Source organism: Triturus cristatus, chromosome 11 (genome assembly GCF_964204655.1).
Source record: "Triturus cristatus chromosome 11, aTriCri1.1, whole genome shotgun sequence".
NCBI lineage: Eukaryota > Metazoa > Chordata > Amphibia > Caudata > Salamandridae > Triturus > Triturus cristatus.
In genome coordinates this window covers 487999892-488024176 of record NC_140594.1, presented here as the reverse complement: position 1 = coordinate 488024176, position 24285 = coordinate 487999892, and the positions used below count along the sequence as shown (strand labels likewise).

The window sequence follows — 24285 nt, the reverse complement described above, 5'->3', positions numbered from 1 at the left end:
CTCTGCCCTCTTCTTATCCCTCTGCTACTTATTTGCCTTGCTTGTCTTCAAAATACACCCACCACCACACTAAAGAAGTAAACCGCATACATAACGTGACATACTTTTTGCTACATGACAAGCCAGCGAGTTAAAAGTGAGGGCTTGGTCTGTGATACACAATCTAGCCAAGGACACGCTTAAGTAATTAGAACATGGACTACACTTGAGATTTTTTTCACTGTAAAGGTTTCACGGAAAATGTAAAATCCAGAACATCCTCAGGAATGTACTAGAACTCTAAAGGCGGTTGAACTAATCTGGTATACAGCACTGATTTATTGCCTTCTGTTGAACACCAATTCTGGCTCCCACGTGTAAGCTAAAGGTTTAATCTACTATGAACTGAGCTCGCTGCTTAGCCACTACCTTTTTTCACTACTTGTGACTGATTTATATTCAATTTGAACAGCATCTGATGAAATATACATTCTGCTACACTTTTATTTTTCAGAAACGTTAGTGTGGACTGGTTATTGGCAGCCAAAGTTATTAGACACCAAAGGGGGAGTTCTCCTTAGCCCAAGAGTGGAGGCAAAATCTTAGGTACACATATCTTAATGGTTGGTTTTTAAGAACACACATCATTTATTCAATTGGAATGAAAGTACTTCTTGAAACAAGATAGTCGTCTTCCATTACATCTTTCAACGCCACTGCCGGTCTGTTCTCCTATTCAGGACAAAAAATTTAATTTTAGACTTCGGAAAACATTTTTTAATGTAATAAGTTATAGGAAACAAACTGTGAATCACCACTAAAGATTCTGCCAAGTAAAAATGTCTAAGAAATACTAGTCACCTAGCTAAATTATTTCCAACAAAATATTACGTGTATTTCTCGGGCTAAAAGACCTTCAGCCAAAATCGTAAAGTTGGTCGCATTTTTGCAATTCAGACTGTTTTCTTAGGTTAAATTTCACTAACATGCTTTAGAGTTTTTGGAAGTGTCCAGCACTACCTATATTGCTCGACTGCTGTGTGGAAACCATTTGTTGCAGCACAGGAACAGCAGCTGTTATAGTATGTCCTGAGAGGAATTACCGCATATTCGTACACCTTAGTCAGTATCCATAGTTTCATAAAAATAAAAAAAAATACAATCCAAAGCCAAGAACCTAACAGCGGCATCAAGTGCCATTTATAATGCCCAGCAGGTTTCGTGGGCATTTCTGCCATGAATCATCATGTTACACGTGCTCCTCCCACCAGTATGGATGTCTGAGGTTGATTAAGAGGCTGGCTATATTTAGACGGAAATAAAACATGTCGCAGTACAGATTGACTGCTTGAAGTCATCCAGATAACATGGCGATTGTTTTATCCTCGACATTCATTCTTGGATGATGAAGCGATTAGAGGAGGGCACTGTGTCTGTCAGTGCCAGGCACTAATAGACAAGGCTACGGGCAGCTGCTGCTAGGCATGCGGCCAACAGACTCTGCTCAAGCACCGGGTCCCTCGTCTGCCAAGCCGCCCTAAAGCAAACCGAGATAGCCAGTCCCATTTAAATCATCAAATATTAACAAGGTCGACCAGGGGCAAACTCTGCCATCAGAACTCCAATTTATCAGCATGAACCTGCCACCCGCAGGTCTGTAATGGCTGTGGCAGACTGAGTCACATGTAGGAAATCACTGTCTTTGTTAGAGCCGATTCACTATTGCTTTATTAACCTTCCTGCTTTCTCAAATTTGCTTGACAAATGCACCATTTGCCCATTCTTTTAAAGTTTTCGTGGGGGGAGAACCCCCACAAATCACCCCCCCCCCCCCCATATGTGGTTCGGGATCGCTCACTACGCTCGCTCGTTATAGCGCGGTACGGCAATTGTATTACGCCTCACCACTTTCAAATGTCACCAGCCGCCACTGTAATTAGCTGTCATGAAGAATTTCCGGTTAAAGTGGTTTAGGGCTGTTAATATCGAAATCAGTTCTGCTTAGAGACTAATTAGCAAGAGGGAAGGAAATCAATCTAAATCAAGGCCTCCCATTTGATTAAGCCCATATTTCACAGGAATGAGGCAACCACGACACAACATCCTCTTGTCTATAAAATATGGGTTTGCGAACCACTGCTTTTTATGGGTTTGCAAACCACTGCTTTTTAAAGGGTTTGCAAACCACTGTTTTGTGTGCACTAAAGCACCCAAACAATATCACAGAATATCTCATTACAATGATATTTCAGAAATAACGTAAAGTTCCATTAGTTTCATCTCTGTCCATTAATTATTTGCTGTATCAGAGTTGCTTTCCTCATTCATTAATTGAATGACAGAGTAAATGATGCTCTTTTAGCATGTGTGATCTTAAGCATATAGCAGCAAAAGGATTGAATTGCTGCTCCCTACAGACCGAGGAAAATCATTTCTTACGACGGCTCTTAGATACCCTGCCGTCCACTCTGTCTTATTACTCCTCTCGAATTAAAACGGGGTTTTATCGAGGACAAGATTCAGCTGGCTCCTCTTTTATTTTGGGACAGCATATGGTTGAACCCCGCCGCTAAACTCTGCAGGGATATCCTATTTGACTGTATGACGCTGGATAGGGCCCACTCTATACCCTAGCTCAGCTACATACGGTATATTTTTGGCGCCGTCTGTATAGCTTGGTGGTTTACCCAGTCACATCCCCAAACACGCTAGGACAGAGGTGAGAGAATTTTTGAGGACCACAGTGCAAACATTAGGCTGAAACACGAATTATCTAAACCCTCGGAGTTGCACTTTTATAGCTTAATATACATGCTCCAGCACGGAGTGCAAAATCCCTCCCTACCGTCACGGACCAAAGATCTCACATACACACACTATCCATAAATTCGCTGGTGGGGCCCATAACACCAACATTCACTCACCATCAGTCCGTGTGGGAGGTGATTATCCTTCTAAGCGCTGGAAATGAGAGGAAAATACCACTACTACCCTAATGAGCGACAAATCTACACAACCTTCTGATACTCGTTAGGCCCCGAACTTCACCTTTAGTATTCCTCTCTTAAATCGGGACAGATCAGTTAGTTGCTGGTTTAAGTGAATTTCTAATTCTCCAATTAACCTTCTAATTAATACATTTCAATGAATAAACAACCCAACTCATTTCTGTGGATATTCAATTCAAATTTTATATTAATATTGCAAATTAAATCATTCATTTGATCAAGTTGCCATCCATATTTACCTATTCTGGCTAAATGTCGTCCTCTATGTCAAATCTGTCAGTCTCGCAAATCTATGCCCATCAATTTAGTAGGTTCAGTTCATCAGGAGTTTGGGCATTAATTCAGTCCATCAAAGATTTAGGCTAACAGCTGTCCTGCAGTGTCACCGTCCTCTTCGTCAGCATAACGTCAGGAAATCGAGACAGGCCAGAAACGAACCCCCCAACCTCTCTATTCTACCATAATTTATAGTAAAAATCATTGACAATTTGTATCAAAAACGGGTCTTCAAATGTTCTGATTGGTCCATTGAAATTGTCTGACAGGATTCTCATCAAAATAAAGTCTCTGATGTCATTGTACTTGAATTATCCGGTTTTTAGTAGCACATTATTGTTCATTCAGAAAAGCTGGCTTGTGTCCCAGAGCAACCTTGAAGGGTACATGTTCATCAGGGGTCAGGACGAGGCCACTGTGTATCTGTTGTCAGCGCAGGCGCACTTCACCCAAGCCTTGTTAAGCGTCGGCAGTCGGGTTAGGCACCAAAGGCAGCCATCTTTCGATAGGCCAAAATGGTCAACTTAAGCAAAGAAACACAAACGTAATTAATACATGGAAATTACTAATTAAATGTTATTCCCTTGCTAATACCCATATGTGTGTGTATTTATCTAGCAAAAGCAACACTCAATGCGGTTTATACTTACTAAATAAAGCACGAATCACAAATACATCACAAAAGCGACATATGTCATGCAATATTCTAATTTTGCATAACCCGCTCCAGCAATCCCCCCTTTGGTGATTTTATCACCACACCACCCAAAATTTTGTTCTGTCTTACGGAATCTTAAAATGTTTTCTTGCTCTTAATCATAATTCAGTTTCACCTACGTCTTCTTTTTTTACTGATTCGTACATACTTTCCTTCCACTCCTCCAATTCTATTTCCTCAATTTCTCTTTCTTGTTTCTTATTTTTTCTTTTTGAAATTTCACTTTTTATTATTTTCTTATTTTTCTTGTGTCTACAGCACATACAACCTAATCTTATCACTAAAATTATGCAGATTACACATGTTAATGGAAACAATATTTTACCTAAAAATGTACTACCTATCTTTACTAAGAAATTCTTAATAGCAGCCATTTTCTTTCCAATTCTCTCCCAAACACCTTCAACCTCCAGTGGTGCAAGTTCATCATGCAATTCAGTAATATTCTTAATCTAAGTTTTCTAATCTTTGCTTTCGTCAGGAATGTAAGTACAACAATGTTGAACTTTCAGCATTCCACAGACTCCACCCTATTTTGCCAATATATCAAGGGCAAGTCGATTTTGCATTACCATACCACGCATGGCAACCATTTCAGTGTTAACCAATAAAAATCCTCCAGCGGTGCTTGTTGACAAGCGATCTACTACTTTTGATAATTTTCTAATTTTGTTTGCATTCAGAGTTATTCCCACTGCTGGTATCAATGCCTGAAAAATGTCACCTACAATTTCTGCCCAAGATTCTCTCTTTTTCCTAGCTAAATGATTACTTAAGCTATGTACGCCATCTTCTCCTCTATCCATATGAAATTTTTTCGGAAGGACCAGGCCTACGGAACATGTGCCATACCATTGGTCTGTCAAACGATAATATGCCCTGTTCCCACAAATAAAATATAATCCAGGAAAGACTGGATCTCTTCCACCTTTGAATCCCCATCCACCCATGATTCGATATGTATCATGGCACTCACTATTACCTAGGAAATAATTATCATGCACAGTTTGATTCCTTCGAATGCAAAACTTCCCTTTCTGAGGCCAATCTAAAGCTATAGTTGGACTAGCTTCTCCCTTTAAATGTTTTTCTTTCTCTATATCCCAGACTGTTTTCTCCACTTTTCCTTCTGCTGCCTTTCTTTGCATTTTCAATCTTCTTTCCTCAACCATGTCTAGGAATGTCTTTTCCTCCTTCTTCAAACTGCATGTCAGATTGTTTCTAAAAATATATTCTAATGTTAGTTCCTTAGTTTCTAAGAAAAATTCACCTAATACCTTAGCAGGTTTTACTTTGTTTAATTTATTATAAGAAGGCACTTGCGCAAAAATGTTATCTACATATGAAAAATAATATTCTAATTTCCCTGTCTCATAAAACAAACTAGCTATTACACTACATGTTATTCCATACGTTACCGGAAGGTGATATGTCACTCCCTCAGAAACAGATGCAGGTAACTGCATACATACGTAGCAGTCCCGTAAGTCCATGGTCTTTAAATATTCATACAATAATTTTGAAAACACATTATTAGAAAAATCTGTTATTGACCTGTCTTTATGTAAATAGTTATTATCTATCCTAGTTGGAACTACCTTCAGAATCTTCCCTATATTAGTTTTATTCTCACTATGTCCTTCTAATGTATCTATAGTGGCCTTAAAAGAAATGACAAGAGCAAGGATGCTCCATAAAAGCATTAATAATCCTGTACAACAACACATTTTACACCATCTTTTTATGAATGTACATCTACTTTTACTACTTTCTATGTTAGCCATCTTTGCTAAAATGGACCGTGTCTTTTGACTTAGCCTCTTTCACTTCACAACTAGTTTTTCTAACCTAAGGTTCTAACACCTATTTGGTTCAACTAGTCTCTATCTTTGATTCAATATTTGTTTTTCTTCATCAGTAGTTTTCTTAACATATTCAGTTTGGCATCTCATCGTTCTTCACTCTCCTCTCGTAATCCAAATACGGATTTCCCTGAACTTCCGTTTCTTCTTCTCCAATGTCAGACAAGAGAACTCTCAGGATTTCCGATTCTATTTCATCCTCAACCACTTTAAGTACAGTCTCATCTGGATTTCCTTGACTATCTGCCTCTTCTCCCTTTTCAGGCAGAGCCACGTACGTCCATTCTGGTGACTTATACTTCTGGTTAGGTTTCCTTGTTCTTCTACTCTTTGTCTTCAGTTAATTCGTCTTCTTTTGATTTTTCTTGACTTGTCACTTTATTCACCTGTTCAGCTCTCGGCGAATTCACTCGTGTCAGTCGGTATCTCATTTTATTTATTTTATTGGGCCAAACATCATCTCTTGCAACTCTTTTTACTTTGCTCCCTTTATCATTCTTTTTATGCCTCCAAGCTCTCTTTCTTAAAACTCGACCTTCAGGTATTTCATTTTCACTCTCTTCAGACTCTGTCTCAACTTGCCTTGTCTTTTCAGTGACTTCTTCCACCACTTGTTTTGTTTTCCATACTTCTGTCCCTCCTCGGATCTGACACACAATCTTCCTGCTGGCTACCTGTCCCTTCACCTAACTGAATGTTGCAGTTCCCTACACCTCCTCACACCTCCTCGGGTGTCTTCCGCAGAAATCTGTCCCTCTCTCTCTGTACCTGTCCCTTGTTCATTTAAATTTGTTACTTCAGGTGGAATTTCTCTCAGTCTCTCATCTGGTACTTCCTTTTCACGAATTTCTTTTGTTGTGTCTTCCGTACTCTTTCCTCTTTTCTTTCTGTGTTCTTTCTTAGAACCCTGCGCCTCTTGCTCGTTTCCAGAATCACTTGATTCAGAAATCTGCAATCTTCTTCTCAGAGAGATACTTCTGGGGACCAAAGCTGAACTTTGTTCTGTTTCCCCCCTTTCAGAGTTTCCTCGTGTCTTTGACCCTTCGTCATCTGACTCAGTACTTGATTCTGATTCATCAAAGTATTCTTATCCTGTGCTGTCCACCGGATTCGGAATTCTCAATGTATGACTTGCAAGGATCCAGTACTTCAGTCCAGCACACTTCACAGCTGTGGTCGTGGTCAAAATGACTTGTCGTGGTTTTCCCCACCTTGGAACCAAACAATTTCTTCTTCTGTGGACCTTTATCCTTACCCAATAACCTGGGCTCAGATCATGGGCTGGCTTCTTTTCAAGTGTGGTGGCATCTGGTCCAACCTGATGAAACACAGAATGAACTGCGTCAGCCAGGCCTTTACAATATTCCAACACCATGTCATCAGTTATTGTCATCAGCTTGTTGACTGGTATAAACACATGTCTCATAGCACGTCCCATGATTATTTCATGAGGACTCAATCCTGTAGTTCTGTCTGGAATTGACCTTATTGTCATGAGTACTAGAGGCAAGACATCAGGCCATTTCATACCTGTGGCCAAACACATTTTCCCTATTCTATTTTTGATAGTACCATTCATCTGTTCAACCACACGAGAAGCCTCTGGTCGGTAGGCACAATGTAATTTTTGTTGTACATTCAATGCTTCACAAATTAATCCTACAATCTCATTATGGAAATGTCCTCCTCAGTCTGACTCAATTGTTACTGGGAACCCGAACCTGGGGATGAACTCTCTTAGCAGTAGCTTTGCTACTGTCAACCCATCATTTCGTCTTGTTGGGAATGCTTCCACCCACCTAGAGAATAGGCAAACCACAACCAAAACATACCTCAGTCTGTTACAGGGAGGTATCTCAATGAAATCTACTTGCATTCTGGTGAAAGGCCCTCCTTCTCGACCTATTGTTCCCAGACTCACTACTGTCTTCCTTCCAGGATGGTACTGCTGACATATTAAGCATCTTTGACAAAGACTTTCTGCTACAAGTCTGAATTTTGCATTGTACCAGGTCTGCTTAAATGACCTGATCGTGGCATCTCTCCCAATATGTCCCTGGCCATGATACATCTGTGCCATGGTAGACATCATGCTATCAGGCATAACTGGTCTTCCATCTCGATAGACCCACACATGATCCTTTTCCCTTGGGGCACATCCTGCTTTTACCCACTGTCTCATTTCCTCATCTCCTGCCTCATCCTGCAACTGTTTTACCTCTTCCCAAGTTCCCACAATGTTAGTGAACATCAATGAGCAAGAAGACATTTCTCTTTCCTTAGCCCGATTAACAGAATTCTGATTTCGTGCACAATACTGTGCCATGTCGTTTGCGTACCTGTTCCCGGTGGTAATCTAATCACCACCTTGACTATGAGCAGCACATTTTACAACAGCCAATTGTTTAGGCAGCTGTATCACCTCAAGCAATTTTCCAACCACTTCTGCATTCTTAATGGCAGTTCCACTTGAGGTCAGGAAACCTCTTTGTAGCCATAGCTGGCCAAAGTCGTGAACGACTCCAAAGCCATATTGTCAGTTATCACAGTCACTCTCACACTCTTCCTAATCTTGCATGCTCTAGTCAAAGCCACAAGTTCTGCTACCTGGGCTGATTTCACTCCTTTCAAATATGATGCTTCTATTACTGCTGCGACTGTGCATACTGCATACGCTGCACTCAGCACTCCTTCATCTGTTCTCAAGCATGACCCATCAACGAACATTACAAAATCACTTTCTGGCAAAGGTACATCTTTTATATCCGGTTGTGGTTTTGTACAAAAATCAAGTACATCCAGACAATCATGATCAACTTCATCTCTTACTTCCACAATCTCAGCATCAGGCAACAAAGTTGCAGGATTCACATTCACACATCTCGCAAGACTCACATTAGTGGCACCCAATATGACCTTTTCATACTTAGTCAGCCGACTATGTGTCATATACTGAGTACGACTCCTTGTCAGCAGAATTGCTACATCATGGGGCACAAACACTTTCAATGGATATCCCATCACAATTCCTTCACTCTGCTCCAAACTTCAACATGTTGCAGCCACCGCTTTCAAACATCTAGGTAAACCTACAGCTACTGGATCTAGCATTGATGAAAAATATGCAATTGGTCTTCTCAGTTTTCCATGTTTCTGGGTCAACACAGAAAGTGCACATCCATTTCTCTCACTGCAATACAGCTCAAATTCTTTCTCATAGTCAGGCATACCTAATGCAGGTGCTTCACACAAACCATCTCTCAATTTTCTAAATGCTGCCAATTCTTCTTTGTTTAATTCAAGGGGATCTTTCACATCACTTCTCGTTAATCGCACCAAAGGCTTTGCGATCAAGGAAAAGTTGCCTATCCACTGACGACAGTACCCAACCATCCCAAAAACATTCTCACTTCTCTTTGAGTCATGGGAGCTCTCATTCCTTTTATTATTCTGATTCTGTCTATGGGTATTTTCCTTAGTCCTTTCTCAATGTTATGTCCCAACTACTGCACTTCCTTCTTACAAAACTGTAGTTTTGCGGGTGACACTTTAAGTCCTCCATCTGCCAAATGATTCAGCAAGGCTATTGTATCTACCTCACAGGCTTCACATGTTTTTGACGCTACTAAAAGGTCATCAATATATTGGACCAATACAGAGCTTTCTGGAATTTCTAGATTCTCCAAAGACCTCTTTAATAGCTGATTGAATATTGAGGGGCTTTCTGTATACCCCTGTGGGATTCGGCACCATGCCAAAATACGCTCACCAAAACGAAATGCAAAACTTGGCTGACTGGCGTGATGCAGTGGGATGGAAAAGAAAGCATGACACAGATCAATCACTGTATACCATTCTGCATCATGGGGAATCTTATATAAAATCACTGATGGATTTGGTACAATGGGACAACATGATTTCAAGATTCTGTTCACTTTTCTCAGATCTTGCACTATCCTGAATTTCCCATTAGGCTTTTTCAGTCCCATTATCGGTGAATTACATGGACTACTCATTATTTCTCTCAAAATTCCTTGCCTAATCATTTTCTCTATTACAGGAGTTACACCTTCAATTATCTCAGATGTCAGTTTATACTGCGGAACATTAGGATATGTTACCCCTTCCTTTACAGTTATTTTGACTGGATCGACATTTCTCATTAGTCCTACATCTTCTCCAGTGAAATCCCAAACTTCTGCCTTTACAGATTTTCTTAATTCTTTAGGTAATTCATCAGGGTTGAATACAGCATATGTTTCAGTAACTTCATTTTCTCTGTTAGCTATGGTCATCTTGTACAACACTTCATCATCTGGTGTTTCAAAAGCTATTCTATCCCGAGCACAAAATATAGTGCAATTCACTTTGCACAACAGGTCCCTACCTAATAAATTCACAGGACTGGAATCACACACCACAAAGCGGTGCATTTCTGTAAATTTCCCTCTGCGAACTTTCACTGGTTCTGTAAGGTATGTCTTAATCTGTCTGTTGGACACACCAACTACTTGGATCGTTTCATGCGAGAGAGGAAGATCCTTAACATCAGCTGATCTAACAGTTGACTGAGTAGCACCAGTCTCCACTAGCAAAGTAATATTTTCATCATTAACCCTCCCATCTACAAAAGGTCCTGTCTGGTCTACTTCTAGAGTTGCGCCAAGTACGCACTCTTCTTCCTCCCTTCGGCACCGTCAATAGCTCTCTTCTGCGTCACTCATCGCGTTGCAGCCAATACTGCGAGACAGATTCACTACTATATTTCTGGGTGTTTCTGCTCTGTGGAAAAGGCGGTTTTGGCACCTGATTCTGTGGGGGAGCAACTTGCTGCAGTTGACCACTCACCTCATGCTGCACCTGTGGGTTCAATGATGGATTTTCATTGTTAGTACTCGGGGGAAACTTACACTCAGATTTCCAATGCCCTATCCTGCCGCAATTATGACACGAATTTCTTTTTAGCTTCTTCAATATTCCCTTTATACTTTCCATTATTAAATTTAGGCTTCGACCCTGCCCTTTCCACCAATTGTGCTTCCTGTCTCTCCTCCACCTTTACCTGTGCCCACATTGCCTTCTCTTTTAGCTTCCGCTGTTTTGCTTCAATTTCATCACTGAAGTATTTAGCATGTCTCAATACTTCATCTCTTTTCTTATTTTGCCAATCTACCGTATGCTGTTTAATCATCTCACCAATTTCTGGACGTAAACCATATACAAATCTGTATACAAAATGGCTCGAATCCTTTTCACTTAGATTCTCATCTCTGCTAAACTGCTTAAAAGCTTGTATTAGCCTCTCGTAATATGCATGTACGGACTCTTTACTTTCCTGGTGTGTTCGATCAATTTTTACCCAGTCTGTCTCTTTAGGGGGCACTTTATTTTTCAGAAATACCATAACCTGCTCATATTTCGTCATTACCTCGGGGTCCGGAGCTCCTGTTTTAGGATCCCTAGGATATTCTTTGGTTAGCCAATTTATCATCAACTTGCATTCTGACCATAGATCTGCTGGGACGATTATGTCAAACAGACTATTCAAATCAATCCATAATACTTTAGACAATTTCACAAATCTGTCTAACTGTCTGTACCACTCGATGGGCTTTCCGTGTAGTCGAGGGAAATCATTCGTAAAAGACAAAATAACCTGTCTCGTCCATGGGACATGTACATATCCTCCTCCTGGAATCTCTCTCATAGGGCACTCTGTCACTACCTTCTCCTTTTCTCTTACAGGAAAGGCTGAAAATGTCTTATCTGAGGCATCATCGCGTTTTCTATACCAACTGCTTCTCTATATCTCCCCACTTTCTCAGCAAAATGATTGTCTTTAATTTGACCTATTCGTCCTGTAGTGTTCATATTCTCTATCTTTTTCAGTAAATTCTACTCAATATGGTTTCTGTATGGCTTTTACCTTTTCAATATCCATGCCCATTTCATTTGCTACTTCTTCTAACCTTTCATGCCAGTTTTTCGCCCTCCAGGTCACACTTTTGCACAAAAATAATAGTTCTTCATCCTGATAGGTTTTCAATTTTTCTGTCGGGATAGTCCCTACGATTAATTCTTACAATACCATTCGTAACTTGGCCACATCAATTGATTGGGATTCCTTGTCTTAGCCTCTGCAAGCTTCTTAACCATTCACTTAACTCATCTGTTGATGGTCCTCCTGGTTTTTCTATACTTCCATGTCCAAAATCTTTTTGTGTTTTTGACACTGTCTCTATCATTGTCATACGTCTCTGCACAATTCTGATCTACAAATGGATTGTTTGTAAAATTCGGTTCCATTACACTCATAGTCTGTCTCCATGGATTCTCATTCTGACTCACTCTTGGTTGTTCTACTGGTTTATTACTCCTATAAGGAACTGTCAAACAATGCTCACTGTCCTTCTGTTTGTCAAATATAGACATTACTGGACCTATCGTTACTGGAACAGTTACCGCTTCTAGATTCTTAGTTAATTCTCTTATTTTCTCAGTTAATTCCAGGGTTGTTTTTGCTAATTCTACAGAATTTTCTCCATCTGTTCTTTCTTCCAACCTCTTTTCTACTTATCTAGTAGCACTGTTTTTGCTCAAACTTAGGAATTCTTGTTCCGATTTTATAATTTGCATCGTTTCTCTCATTGGGGCACTTGGAGTTAACATTTCTGGTTCTGGTCTATACGGTGGTGGATTTTTATAGAACATATCAAGAACATCATCCTCAGATTCATTCGCTCCATACCCTCTCGACTCCACATTATGCTTCTTTTCTATACACTTTCGTCCTTCATTCTCTCCAACAGTTCTTACAGGGAACACACCCTCAGTCATACTCGCATCTCGCCATCTTTTCATTCGATCGCTATGCGTTTCGTGTCCGTATGGTCTTCCGAACCAGTACCTATATCCTCTACCACTTCTTTGTCTCTCTCGTTCATGCATTTCGTCTTCCCATTCCGTCAAAGCCTCAAACTGTGTCAGTCTAGGTCTTGGTTCCGAATTAATCATCTTTTCTCTCAAATTTCTCAAAACAGCCAAATTAAATGAACCATGCTCTGGAAAAGCTAATACTCCATCATCCTTGGTATATCTCACCCAGTTATCCAACCAAATACAAGTATGATACCCATATTTCGCAATCATAAAGGATGCAGGGGTTTTCGGTGGAGGAAGTAACTGTCCTTCCCCAGTTTTAACTGGTTTATCCTTCTTGAACCACTTCTTGATTTTCCCTAACCAGGTTTTCTTTTCCTTTTCTGGTGGGTCGTAATACATTTTCTTGCCTTTCTGGTATCGCTAGTCTCTTTTAACCGTACCGCTAGTCTATCCAATCACGGCGCGACTTCTCACTAACGCACCAATTCAGAGCGTCCACGTCACTGTCGCAGTCCTCAAATCCCAGCGCGACTCACACTAACGCACCAATAAGGAACGTCTACGTCACCCTGTTTTCCTTCAATCCTAGCGCGGCGTACACTAACGCACCAATCCCGGGCGTTTCACAGTTCTGACCGACTGTCCAATCCCAGCGTGGTCGTTCTGACGTCAGCAGCCGCGGCGGCAGCTCTTGCTCCTGCTTCTGTTTACCCCTCCTTTACAAATCCGCTCAATAAGTTTTTGTTTCAATTTCTGTTAGTAACAACATAGAAACATCTCCATTGTCCGCTTCGCTAACCAAAGAACAGCAAAAGACCTTTCTCACGAGAATTCCGTCTTTACCGAGAGCAGCGCTTACCTCTGCCCTACTACGGAATCATTACTTCCGTTGATAAAGTAGCACATCCCTCTACTTCACCCTTCTAACAAGCATTAGCTAATTGTTTCTCTAGCATTTAAGACACATAGTTGGAGACCCAATGCTCCTGAGAAATAAACCTAGAGTTTCGCAATCAACCCAAATGCCTTTACATTTGCTTATTCACACAAGAAAATGTAGTACATTCACACAGAATCCTGTCTTTCCCGAGAACAGCGAACAGTCTGTCCTACTACAGAATTATGTCATACGTTAACAAAGCAGCGCTTACCTCTCCTTTGTCCTTCTAACAAGCTCAGAGAGTACCTATTCCCTTTCCAGTGATAAGCGTTATCGGAATGCCAGTGGGATCCCTGGTACCTAAGACCAGAATTTCACAGGTAACCTTCGCTATCATACACACTTCTCTCACACTGTAAATGTCTCTAATGGCCACACACGACGATGCTACCGAATCGAACCCAGACAATGCGCCATGCAACTTCAATTGTCACACGTTTCCGCTGTGTACCTACAGGGTAACAACAATTCCGTCTTTCCCGAGAGCAGCGCTTACCTCTGCCTTACTACGGAACCGTTACAAACTTCCGACTTCCTACATCCCAGAAGTCGTGCATACAACATATAACTCAACGTAACTCAACATAGAGTGTTAGTACATAAATCAATACCAATCAATAACCAAAATCAATAAGCAATGTACAAGCAATAATCACTAAACCAAAACAATAACAACCATCATCTTGCTACCAGAAAAACTGCTCCAGCGCGGAGTGCAAAATCCCTCCCTACCGTCACGGACCAAAGATCTCACATACACACACTATCCATAAATTCGCTGGTGGGGCCCATAACACCAACATTCACTCACCATCAGTCCGTGTGGGAGGCGATTATCCTTCTAAGCGCTGGAAATGAGAGGAAAATACCACTACTACCCTAATGAGCGACAAATCTACACAACCTTCTGATACTCATTAGGCCCCGAACTTCACCTTTAGTATTCCTCTCTTAAATCTGGACAGATCAGTTAGTTGCTGGTTAAGTGAATTTCTAATTCTCTAATTAACCTTCTCATTAATACATTTCAATGAATAAACAACCCAACTCATTTCTGTGGATATTCAATTCAAATTTTATATTAATATTGCAAATTAAATCATTCATTTGATCAAGTTGCCATCCATATTTACCTATTCTGGCTAAATGTCGTCCTCTGTCAAATCTGGCAGTCTCGCAAATCTATGCCCATCAATTTAGGCTAACAGCTGTCCTGCAGTGTCACCGTCCTCTTCGTCAGCATAACGTCAGGAAATCGAGAAAGGCCAGAAACTAACCCACCAACCTCTCTATTCTACCATAATTTATAGTAAAAATCATTGACAATTTGTATCAAAAACAGGTCTTCAAATGTTCTGATTGGTCCATTGATATCGTCTGACAGGATTTTCATCAAAATAAAGTCTCTGATGTCATTGTACTTGAATTATCCGGTTTTTAGTAGCACATTATTGTTCATTCAGAAAAGCTGGCTTGTGTCCCAGAGCAACCTTGAAGGGTACATGTTCATCAGGGGTCAGGACAAGGCCACTGTGTATCTGTTGTCAGCGCAGGCGCACTTCACCCAAGCCTTGTTCAGCGTCGGGTTCGGCACCAAAGGCAGCCATCTTTCGATAGGCCAAAATGGTCAACTTAAGCAAAGAAACACAAAAACGTAATTAATACATGGAAATGACTAATTAAATGTTATTCCCTTGCTAATACCCATATGTGTGTGTATTTATCTAGCAAAATCAAAACTCAATGCGGTTTATACTTACTAAATAAAGCACGAATCACAAATGCATCACAAAAGCGACATATATCATGCAATATTCTAATTGTCTATCATTAGTATGCGTACAAAATTTAGTTCACATATTAATTAAGCCATGTAAATGCAAATCCCACGTGTAATTCATATATTAGTATGGTTGGTAAATATTTTCCACATCACTCCAATCCATTAGTTTGATTATAATTAATTAATTAATCTAATTAGTAAAACAACATGCAAAATAGGGTGGGTATACAAAATTTTGCATAACCCGCTCCAGCATACACAGACGCTTCCCCACTGTACTTGTCGATGAAATTGTCAAGATGGGAGCGGTCTCTTCTTTTCTGCTTTAGAGCAGGGACGATTTATTGGTCTCTTTTCTTTCAAAAGTTTTCTGATTCCGAGGGAAACTTAGTTTCCTCCTGACCCTGTGATAATCATTCAGCATAATCATTAATGCACTTTGTTTTTTTTTTATTTTATTTGCACAGCGTAGCATGAAGGCCCTTTTTGAGGCCCTTAGTAAGGAGGCTTAACCTCTGCTGCTGTAGACCGGCCCAAGTACATTTACAATCTCTGTGCTCTCCACAAATGATCATGATCATCTGTGCTTTTTTTAAAGCAGCACTTGGGGCGAGACACACTGTGCTTAGCTAGTTAGTTAGAATTGCTATGAATAGTGTTCTTTTTATATAAATCTGGCAAAAAATACTGCTTATCAATGGGTGATATTGGGAGTGCATGGCGGACACTATTTTAAGGTTTTTGTCCTCCATCTCCCCTTTATTTGCTTCAAATTCAGTTTCCGCCAACAATATTATACCACGCATTGAAACCTGACTTTTAATTTGTATCTCCTTTCTCATCCAAAGTATGAACATCTGGCACACTTCTCGATGTGTTCTTACATTTTGTAATTCTTACACACTTTATTTTTAACTGGTTTTCACTGTAAAAGGATGTAATTGTTTTTGAGTGCTCACAACCACGTGTAATATTTTCTATGTACTTTTATGGTCTAATGTTTTTAGATCGAATAAAGTTATATTGAATTGAATTGATTCAGTTGTTTCAATCTGTTAACTACGTGTGTTTACTCTGGCTTTGCAGGGAGAGTATCTATCAGCATCTTTCTCAGACAACACCTGACAACACCAACAAGAATATCTCCCAATATAATATTGATCCGGCTTCGCGCTACCCCAACATCAACCTCAAAGCCATAAAGCCCAGCCAGGTAATGTGGTCATGTTTTGATGCCGCTCTGATCTCTCTCTTCCTTCCTACCTGTAAGGCAGAGGTGGGGATCCATGAGTTGCTTGCAAAGTCCACATACTCCTGTGTTGTAGCATATATTCAGGTATGGATACTATATATCCGCACTTGTTCTGTTGAGTTATGAAATGGTTAAGGTATGGTCACTTGTGTCTCATTGGTCAGTCTTTTATGGCTGTGGAAGCTTCTTCTGTTCCATGGTTTGCTGTTATGGCCTACTGTCATCACATCCTTTATTGTGATAGTTGCTGCTCCTCTACTATAAATTGCTGTTGTGAACTGGTAGAGTATATGGTTCGCAGATCAGTATCTCCACCGGAAGTTTTTAAGAAGTGGAGCCTCCCAGCAGTTCATGAAACCGGGCCTTACGAAAGCTTGCTAGCTAGCACTTCCTCCCCTGTAGATCTCTTCCTCCCAAGCTACATGGCATCTCTAGGTGCAAGCCACTTCCACTTTTGGAGAATCTCTGACACTCTGAGTGGGGCTGACGTACAAGATTCTCCAGTCTCCCATCATTGTTAGCTTCATCATCCATTGTGCCACATGAATATTGATTCATTCTGTGTCCTGTGCAGATAATCTACATGGGGTGAATGTTTAGTTCTTGCACTATCGAAGCAAAATCTCTTTCCAGAACTTTCTCTGCTTTGAGTACTGATGAGGTGATGGGAGTGCGCAAGGCAGTGTGTGGATGGGCGAACGTTGTGCAATGTTGAAAGGGTAGAGTCCTAAAGCAATTGTTGATGGTAAAGGGTTGTTAAAAGCGTACTGTGAGACATTGAGCAGAAGATGATTACAGTGGGCGCGACGCAGCCGGTGGGTAGAGGGTTGGTTGGGAAAATAAAGGTCTGCAGTGACAGCTTCTCTTGCACACTTCTCTTCCCTCTTCCAGGTGCGGCTCCTGTACGATACAGATTACACAGAGAGCAAACCTCACAATGCCGAGGCGAATGCCAGGAGGACTAAGTTCTCTCGAAATGGTGAGCAATCCATGTGTGTTTGTAGGCCCGATTGTGGGGGATGTATGCAGCTGCTGGTATCCTACAGTACATGTGGCTACTATTGGCGTCTAGCCACTTGCGCATTAATTGTAATGTCTGTGTTTTTGTGTCTTAACATGTGTACCTGCCCATGCTTAAATGTGCTTCTTTAGGTGTACTGATGTGTATTTGCTATAATGTTCAAATCCTTTTGTGTGAATGGGTTGATTTTTCTGCTGTTTGTGTATTTAGCTTTATACTTGTGCTTCTGTTTGTTATGTTAGCTCACTAAGACCTTCAGAGTGGTAGCCGACAGGGCTGTGCCCGCTCACTTCTTTTGTTTGCCCAGGCTGTTGGAGCCCCTGGGTGTTTCTCTGCACACTGTGTTGCTGGTGAGTATGGGGCAGGCCAGGGTAGGTGATTTAGAACATATAATCTCTTTGCACGCGGATGATGCACTGGTGTTTTTGCAGCAGTCGGTGACAGCCGTACTGCGACTGTTGACTGAATTGCAGAAGTTTGGTAGACTCTCGCTCTTAAAGGTCAACTTAGGGAAATCGTTGGATTTTCCCTTGACTAGAATGACGAGGGCCAATGGAGCTCCTCCCCAATGTAGGACTGAGGTGGGAATTAGACAAGTTCCGATATCTAGGAATACGGGTCGCGCGCATGGCTGACAAACAGTACGAATACAACATGGACAGGGTGCTGACAGGATTGCATGCATCAGTCACTTTTTGGAACAAACTGCCTTTGTTGGTTGCAGGCAGGGTTGCAATTGCAAAGATTGTGTTCCTACACCAATGCGTGTATATTTTACAAAACCCACAGCGCCCGATTGCTAGAAGTACATTAAAAAAGTTGGACAGCCTGTCGATATCCCTAATATTGACTGAAAATGAAGCAGAGTTGGTCTGAGCATCCTAAAACTTGATGCGGTGGAAGGGGGACTCTGTCTCCCTGACTGGGAATCATACTATCTAGCGGAAGAACTCCAGCATGCGGCCAGGTGGTGCGCTGAGGGTACCAACTGGGAGAAAGGACATCGAGCGGGAATCTTGGGCGTGACCGACTTATCCAAGTGCCTGATGGCGCATCTTTGTCAGGCCAAACATTGCCTATACATGCTTCAACATGTGGCGTGGGTATGGGAGATTATGGCAATGACTCCTGTGCGCAACCCCCCCTTTTCCAGACAATTGCCATTGTGGTGGTTGCAGTCTTTCCTAAATACTGGAAAGTATATGTCTGTGACTACCTGGAGGATGGATGCAACACACTCAGACTTTTTTCCCAGAACACTGCATGATGTTTCCACAGGCTCAAAACAGTTTTGCGGTACGTCCAGGTCAGTTTTTCGCCAAGCTGACTAAGATAGCAAGCAAACTTTGGATGGGTTTCCCAGATGCCACAGGATTCTCACACACAAACACTAGAGGCACTACTAGATATGGGATCCTCCAGACAGTGTCCTGCCTGTATGTGACCCTAAAGCAAGCAAGACGGACTCAAGGTAGAGTTGCCTACGAGAGCACAGTGGGATGCGGACCGCTCCATGCCATTGGAGGGTTGGGAATGTAATAGAACTTGTATCCTAGTTCAGGGCATGTCTGGCAACGCTCGCCTAAAACGTGCTAATTTTTATGTACTGCTCCTCACTTATCTGTTATCAGCGAGATTGAGTAACATCTACCTGAACAGGTGGAGCGACTGTCCTAGATGGGGTGGAGCTGATTTTTTGCACACACACTGGAGCCGTACTCAGATCGTATCATATCGGGGAGTCCAACGACTAAGTGAGGTGACTGGCAATAAAATAGAATTGACTGTTAGACACTGCCTCCCACACACATTCCCATGCCCAACTAATGGTAAGATGCAATACCGGTTCACACTTCTCGGACTGGTGAAGAGGAGGGTATCTATCTCCCACAGGCCCCACATATCAGAAGTGGACTAATGACTTGGAGGATTGGGTTCTTGCAGAAGAATGGCACAAGCGAGGGATCAGGATAGACGTTTAGCTTGAGAAGAACGTTCTTGACTGGCCTGGAATGTTACAGGGAATGGCAGCCCCTTGGACACAGTTGGCTCAGTTAACTGCACGGAACCATATCCGTTCTGTCACGGATGCCTCGCCAGCCTTGATCACCAACTAGCAGGGATTCCACTCAATGCTTTCATTGAAGCCTTTGAGGTTCTTGGCTCATGATGTCCCCTCCCACTGTGGGGTGGTGAGTGGAGGGAAATGGATGGGTGTACTGGGAGGCCCAAGGCAGGGTAAATACCCCACACACTGGGGGAGCATACGTGCCCACATTGCGTTTGCCTGTAAAGCTGTGATTTGTGACTGTGAGTACTCCACTAGAGAACTTGAAATGCTATGCATGGTTATATGCCCATGTTATTATTGTGCATGTGTTACACAAAATTAAAATGAATGCATTAAAAATTAACAGTTAGTTTACAGGAATGTGTTTTGTGCAGGTTTGATATCTGTGCTAACGTGTGTTTGTGCAGCTGCCCCAAAATGTGTAATAGAATGCACATGCGTTGTGTAGTTTTTTATTTTTATTCTGATAGAGACTTGTAGCCACAAATTCCTCACCTTTTGAATATCACTGGATCAGGACACTTTTCAGCAGTAGCTCTTCGGGCCAAAAGGTTGTGTCTTGCGGCTCTGCCCTGACACTGTTCTGCTCTGGAAAAGACGTGCAGGGCCTATATAGGTGCCTCTACCTTGCACTAATGTCCATTCCTTTCTTTCCATGCCATTAGACGCAGACTTGGAGCTCCCTCTAGTCCCTCTCAGATATGTACCTCAATATTTTCACAAAATTTCTAACAGTGTGCAAGGGATCACCCCCCAAAATGACAGGTTTGCAGCCTTGTAGGGACTGTTGCAAACAAATGTCGGTGTCTGATCCCTATCGGGTGTGCCTGTGGTTCATGGAGTCCAGCCACAACTCAAAGGCTTGTGGCGAGTGTGAGTCAATGAGCCTGAAGCACATCAGACAACAAGAGGTGATGCTTTACATCACCAAGGATAAGCAAACTCCCCGACGGGACTGTTCCAAGTTCTGCTCTATGCACAAGGTCCACTTTCAGTCCTATTCCCGGAGTCGACGCAGCCACTCCAGAGGGAGGTCTTTGTCGCACTTCAAGTCCTCGGGTAAGTGTAAGAAATGTAAGTCATCAAAGCAGGATTCACCTCCTTCGCTCCACTGTCATTTGCCTGAGCAAGTGCAGGGCTCGATCTCTCTTCTGTAGTCCGCTGACTTCAGAGGCAATCCCGCAGCTGGCTCAACCAGAGTTTTTCAATCAAGCCACTTAAGATCGAAGAGTTCTGCGGAGCCATGCACCAGCTCTTTGGATCCCTGCCAACTCACTCTGGTGAGCCTTCGGGCCCCAAGGAGCCAAGAGGTCTTCTACCTGGGATACTTCCAGTGAATGTGCCCTCGGCCACAGCTGGCCATATGCACTTATCTTGCCTCCGACTCTTGTTGCCGTGGCCACAAGAACACTCTTCTCTTTTTGGACTGATTTGGATAATGACTGTGACCTGGGTGATGAGTTTGCTCAGTCCTACCAAGATGACAATAGGTGCAAGGACTTAAAGGCTAGTGACCTCCATACCTCCAAGGAGACAGGCCTTTTTTCTCCCCCTGAACTGGCCACAGAGGAATCCACTTCCTACAGTAAGGTCATGTGTAGGGCAGCCGAAGTACTTTACCTTCAACTCCCCACCTTGGAGGTTAAAACTGTCTTGAAAGAAGACCTCCAAGTGGGGCAAGCATCTTCTGAACCTCTTTCTGCCTTTAACGAGGCACTGACAGATACCATATTGGGGGCTTGGCCCAAAACTTTCTCTAGCCACCCAGTCCGTAAACAAATTACCAGGCACCATCACCCTGCTGTTGGTGACACGGCCTTGCTTTTGTAGCACCCCTTGCCAGAATGCCTAGTGGTGCAGGTTTCTAACAGCCACTCTAATCCCTCGATATTTCCCACCACTCCCTTTGATAGAGAGTCTAAGCAAGTGGAAACATTCACAAACTTCTCTTTTCTTCTATCAGCTTGACCCTCTGATCTGTTAACACCAGTTTTTTGTTGGGACGCTACTCACAAGCCATTTGGAATTCGGTGGCACAAGTCCTCTCTTGTGTGCCTGAAGACCTTCGCCATGTACACTCTCAGGCAATTCACAATGGTTGTAATGTTGCCATTAGGTGTGGCTTAAATATAAAACAAATTGTTCCTTGGATCTCACTTTTGATAACTCAGGAAGTTAAATAGATGTTAAACGTGATCATTTACATTATTCATAATTTATTATTCATTCAAAAAAGTGCTAAATAGGTCAAAGAGTGCAGATGGCGCTGTGCTCTTGAGTGTAGTGATGAAATCATTCAAATAGGATGCATATATACAACATGGTTCTCCACAACTTCAGTATGAAGTCCAGTATTCTTACTGATTCAAGAATAGTTAATTGTTCAATATTAGAAAATCCCCACTCCAAGGTCATGTTTTCGACATCGGATAGTTTGTGTGGGTCTCCTCAGGACAAAAAGTCAGTTGAAAAAGCATCTAGGAGAATGAATCATACAAATATCTATTGACCTCATGGGCATATTGCAGTATCAAAATTCCCCTTTACAAAGTTAAACATGTACCTCTCAGCTGTGTATATCCTGTGTCTGTAGAGCTCTCCAAGTCAGCTCATCACATGGCCCTTTTTAATTGAACCTATATATCTCAATTAGTGTTACTCAAATCCAATACTTCTTACAAGTGGATACAACTGCTGACTTATCAATAAAATCCATATGGCAAGCTATGCACACATAGTATTGGGCAATCCCAATCCACATGCCTAAAGTGCATAATATGTACATAATGATTGCATCAAAATTGGGTGAAATACATATATCCACCAACAATAGATATTAGGGGGCAAGCATGCCACTGCTCTGATTCAATCAAGAAACCTAGGTACTCAATCGTCAACTCAATCACACTTCCCTCTCTTAGTAGTGGTAACAACACTATGCTTAATCTCATCTCCCGTTGGACCAGCCTCTGCTGTGAGTCCAAGGTACCCAATCCTTAAAACGATCAAATTGCACTCCCATAGTAAAGTGAGCCACACTGCTGAATCTCACCGCTCCCAAGCAACTGTTGTCGTTTTGCTATTTGGAACGTGGAGTGCTTGTCACAACAGGGAACAGGGATCCTGGTGTCATCATAGGGTACATTCTGGAATACACAGATTGGAATGGTGAAATGCCAGAATAACTTGGGACTGGGTTAGGATAAGAAGATTGAACTGATTGGGATGTGATTATGAAACCTGAGCATACACGTGAGTACAACTACGATGGTAATGGCGACATTCCCTTTGAAGTAAGTGACTGTAACCTATTGTCCGCATGTGCCACGAGTTTTACTGGCGTCTTCCCATGCCTTTCAATTACCTGTCTCCGCAACCAACTAAGGTGTGGGCACCCTACGCCTCCAGCCGATGGAGCACTGCTAGCTCCCTTTTGGGTAAGCACAACGTTAAGCACTTTAGGCGCGCACCAAGTGTTTAACGAAATTGATATTTACTACACAGGGGCATATGTGAGGAGCATTGGTTGGCACTTCAACTAGACCACCTACCGTACGATGATACTGTGGCACGAGTGGGGTCAAGTATGAGTGTGCGAGCGAGCTCCTCGGAGTATACCTGTTTTTAATCCTGTTTTTAATCACGTAGAGCCAACCCGTTCCCGGAAGGCACCCGGGTGGCTTCTATTGAGGGGGGCTGCGACAGGGAGCCACTTGGTCCAATTGCGTGCTCCATGCCGTTGGCCTATGGCTCTCCCCCTCCCTCTCTTTTGAGGCCTTCACCCGGTGCTTGACATGGAATCAGGGCGCTCCACCGAATTAGTCATGTCTCGCACAGCACTTTCACACGCAAAGGATGTCCACAGGGCACACATTGTCTGAAGACATCCATGGAAGCTTGATACAAAATATTGAGACTTGCGTGTTCTTTCTCTTTTCGTTTGTGGTTGTCTCTCCCTTATATCCACTCTAGGTCACGATCAAGAGGGCACATGTGGACCTTTCAGCCGCAGCGGCCACCTATAGCACTTTAGGGTATGGCCCCCTCGGATCGTTGTTGAGGGCTAGTGTTACCCCTCTACTTTTTATATTTATGTGCTCAACTCCACTTTCTAAGTCTTTTCCGGTCCTGATGAAACGCCAGGGATCGTTTTGGCTAAAGAGGCGTGAAACATGTCGACCTTATAGTTACCTGGGCACATTACGATTTCACCGGTAACCCCCAACCTACGGGTCTTTTATTCTGCCAAGGGTACCTCTTCATTAAAATTTCTCGTGGTAACACTTAGGCAGTTTTAACCTCATTGCACGCACATTATCACCCTTCACTTAGGACTCTATCCTCACACCCACATGCACCCAACGGCAGTTCTCTAAAAAGATCTCTGCCAAAGTGACCCTTCGGGGGGACCCGTAGGGCAATGCACCGCCTGCCCGACGAGGAGCAACTGCCCAATGATGAAGCATGACATCCTTCGGGGTGTGTGAGGGCAA

The 24285-nt window shown here is 42.3% G+C and overlaps 1 protein-coding gene across 3 annotated transcripts in view; it reads left to right on the top strand.

Annotated features, from left to right (window-relative positions):
* Positions 1-24285, top strand: part of LOC146784459 (F-actin-monooxygenase MICAL1-like) — a 356165-nt gene that overhangs the window by 219266 nt on the left and 112614 nt on the right. For all 3 annotated transcript variants that reach the window (XM_085633206.1, XM_085633205.1, XM_085633204.1), the window contains 2 exons: positions 16535-16661; positions 17592-17679. In XM_085633206.1, coding sequence (XP_085489332.1) covers positions 16535-16661; positions 17592-17679 — 215 coding nt within the window. The remainder of the gene's footprint in view (positions 1-16534; positions 16662-17591; positions 17680-24285) is intronic.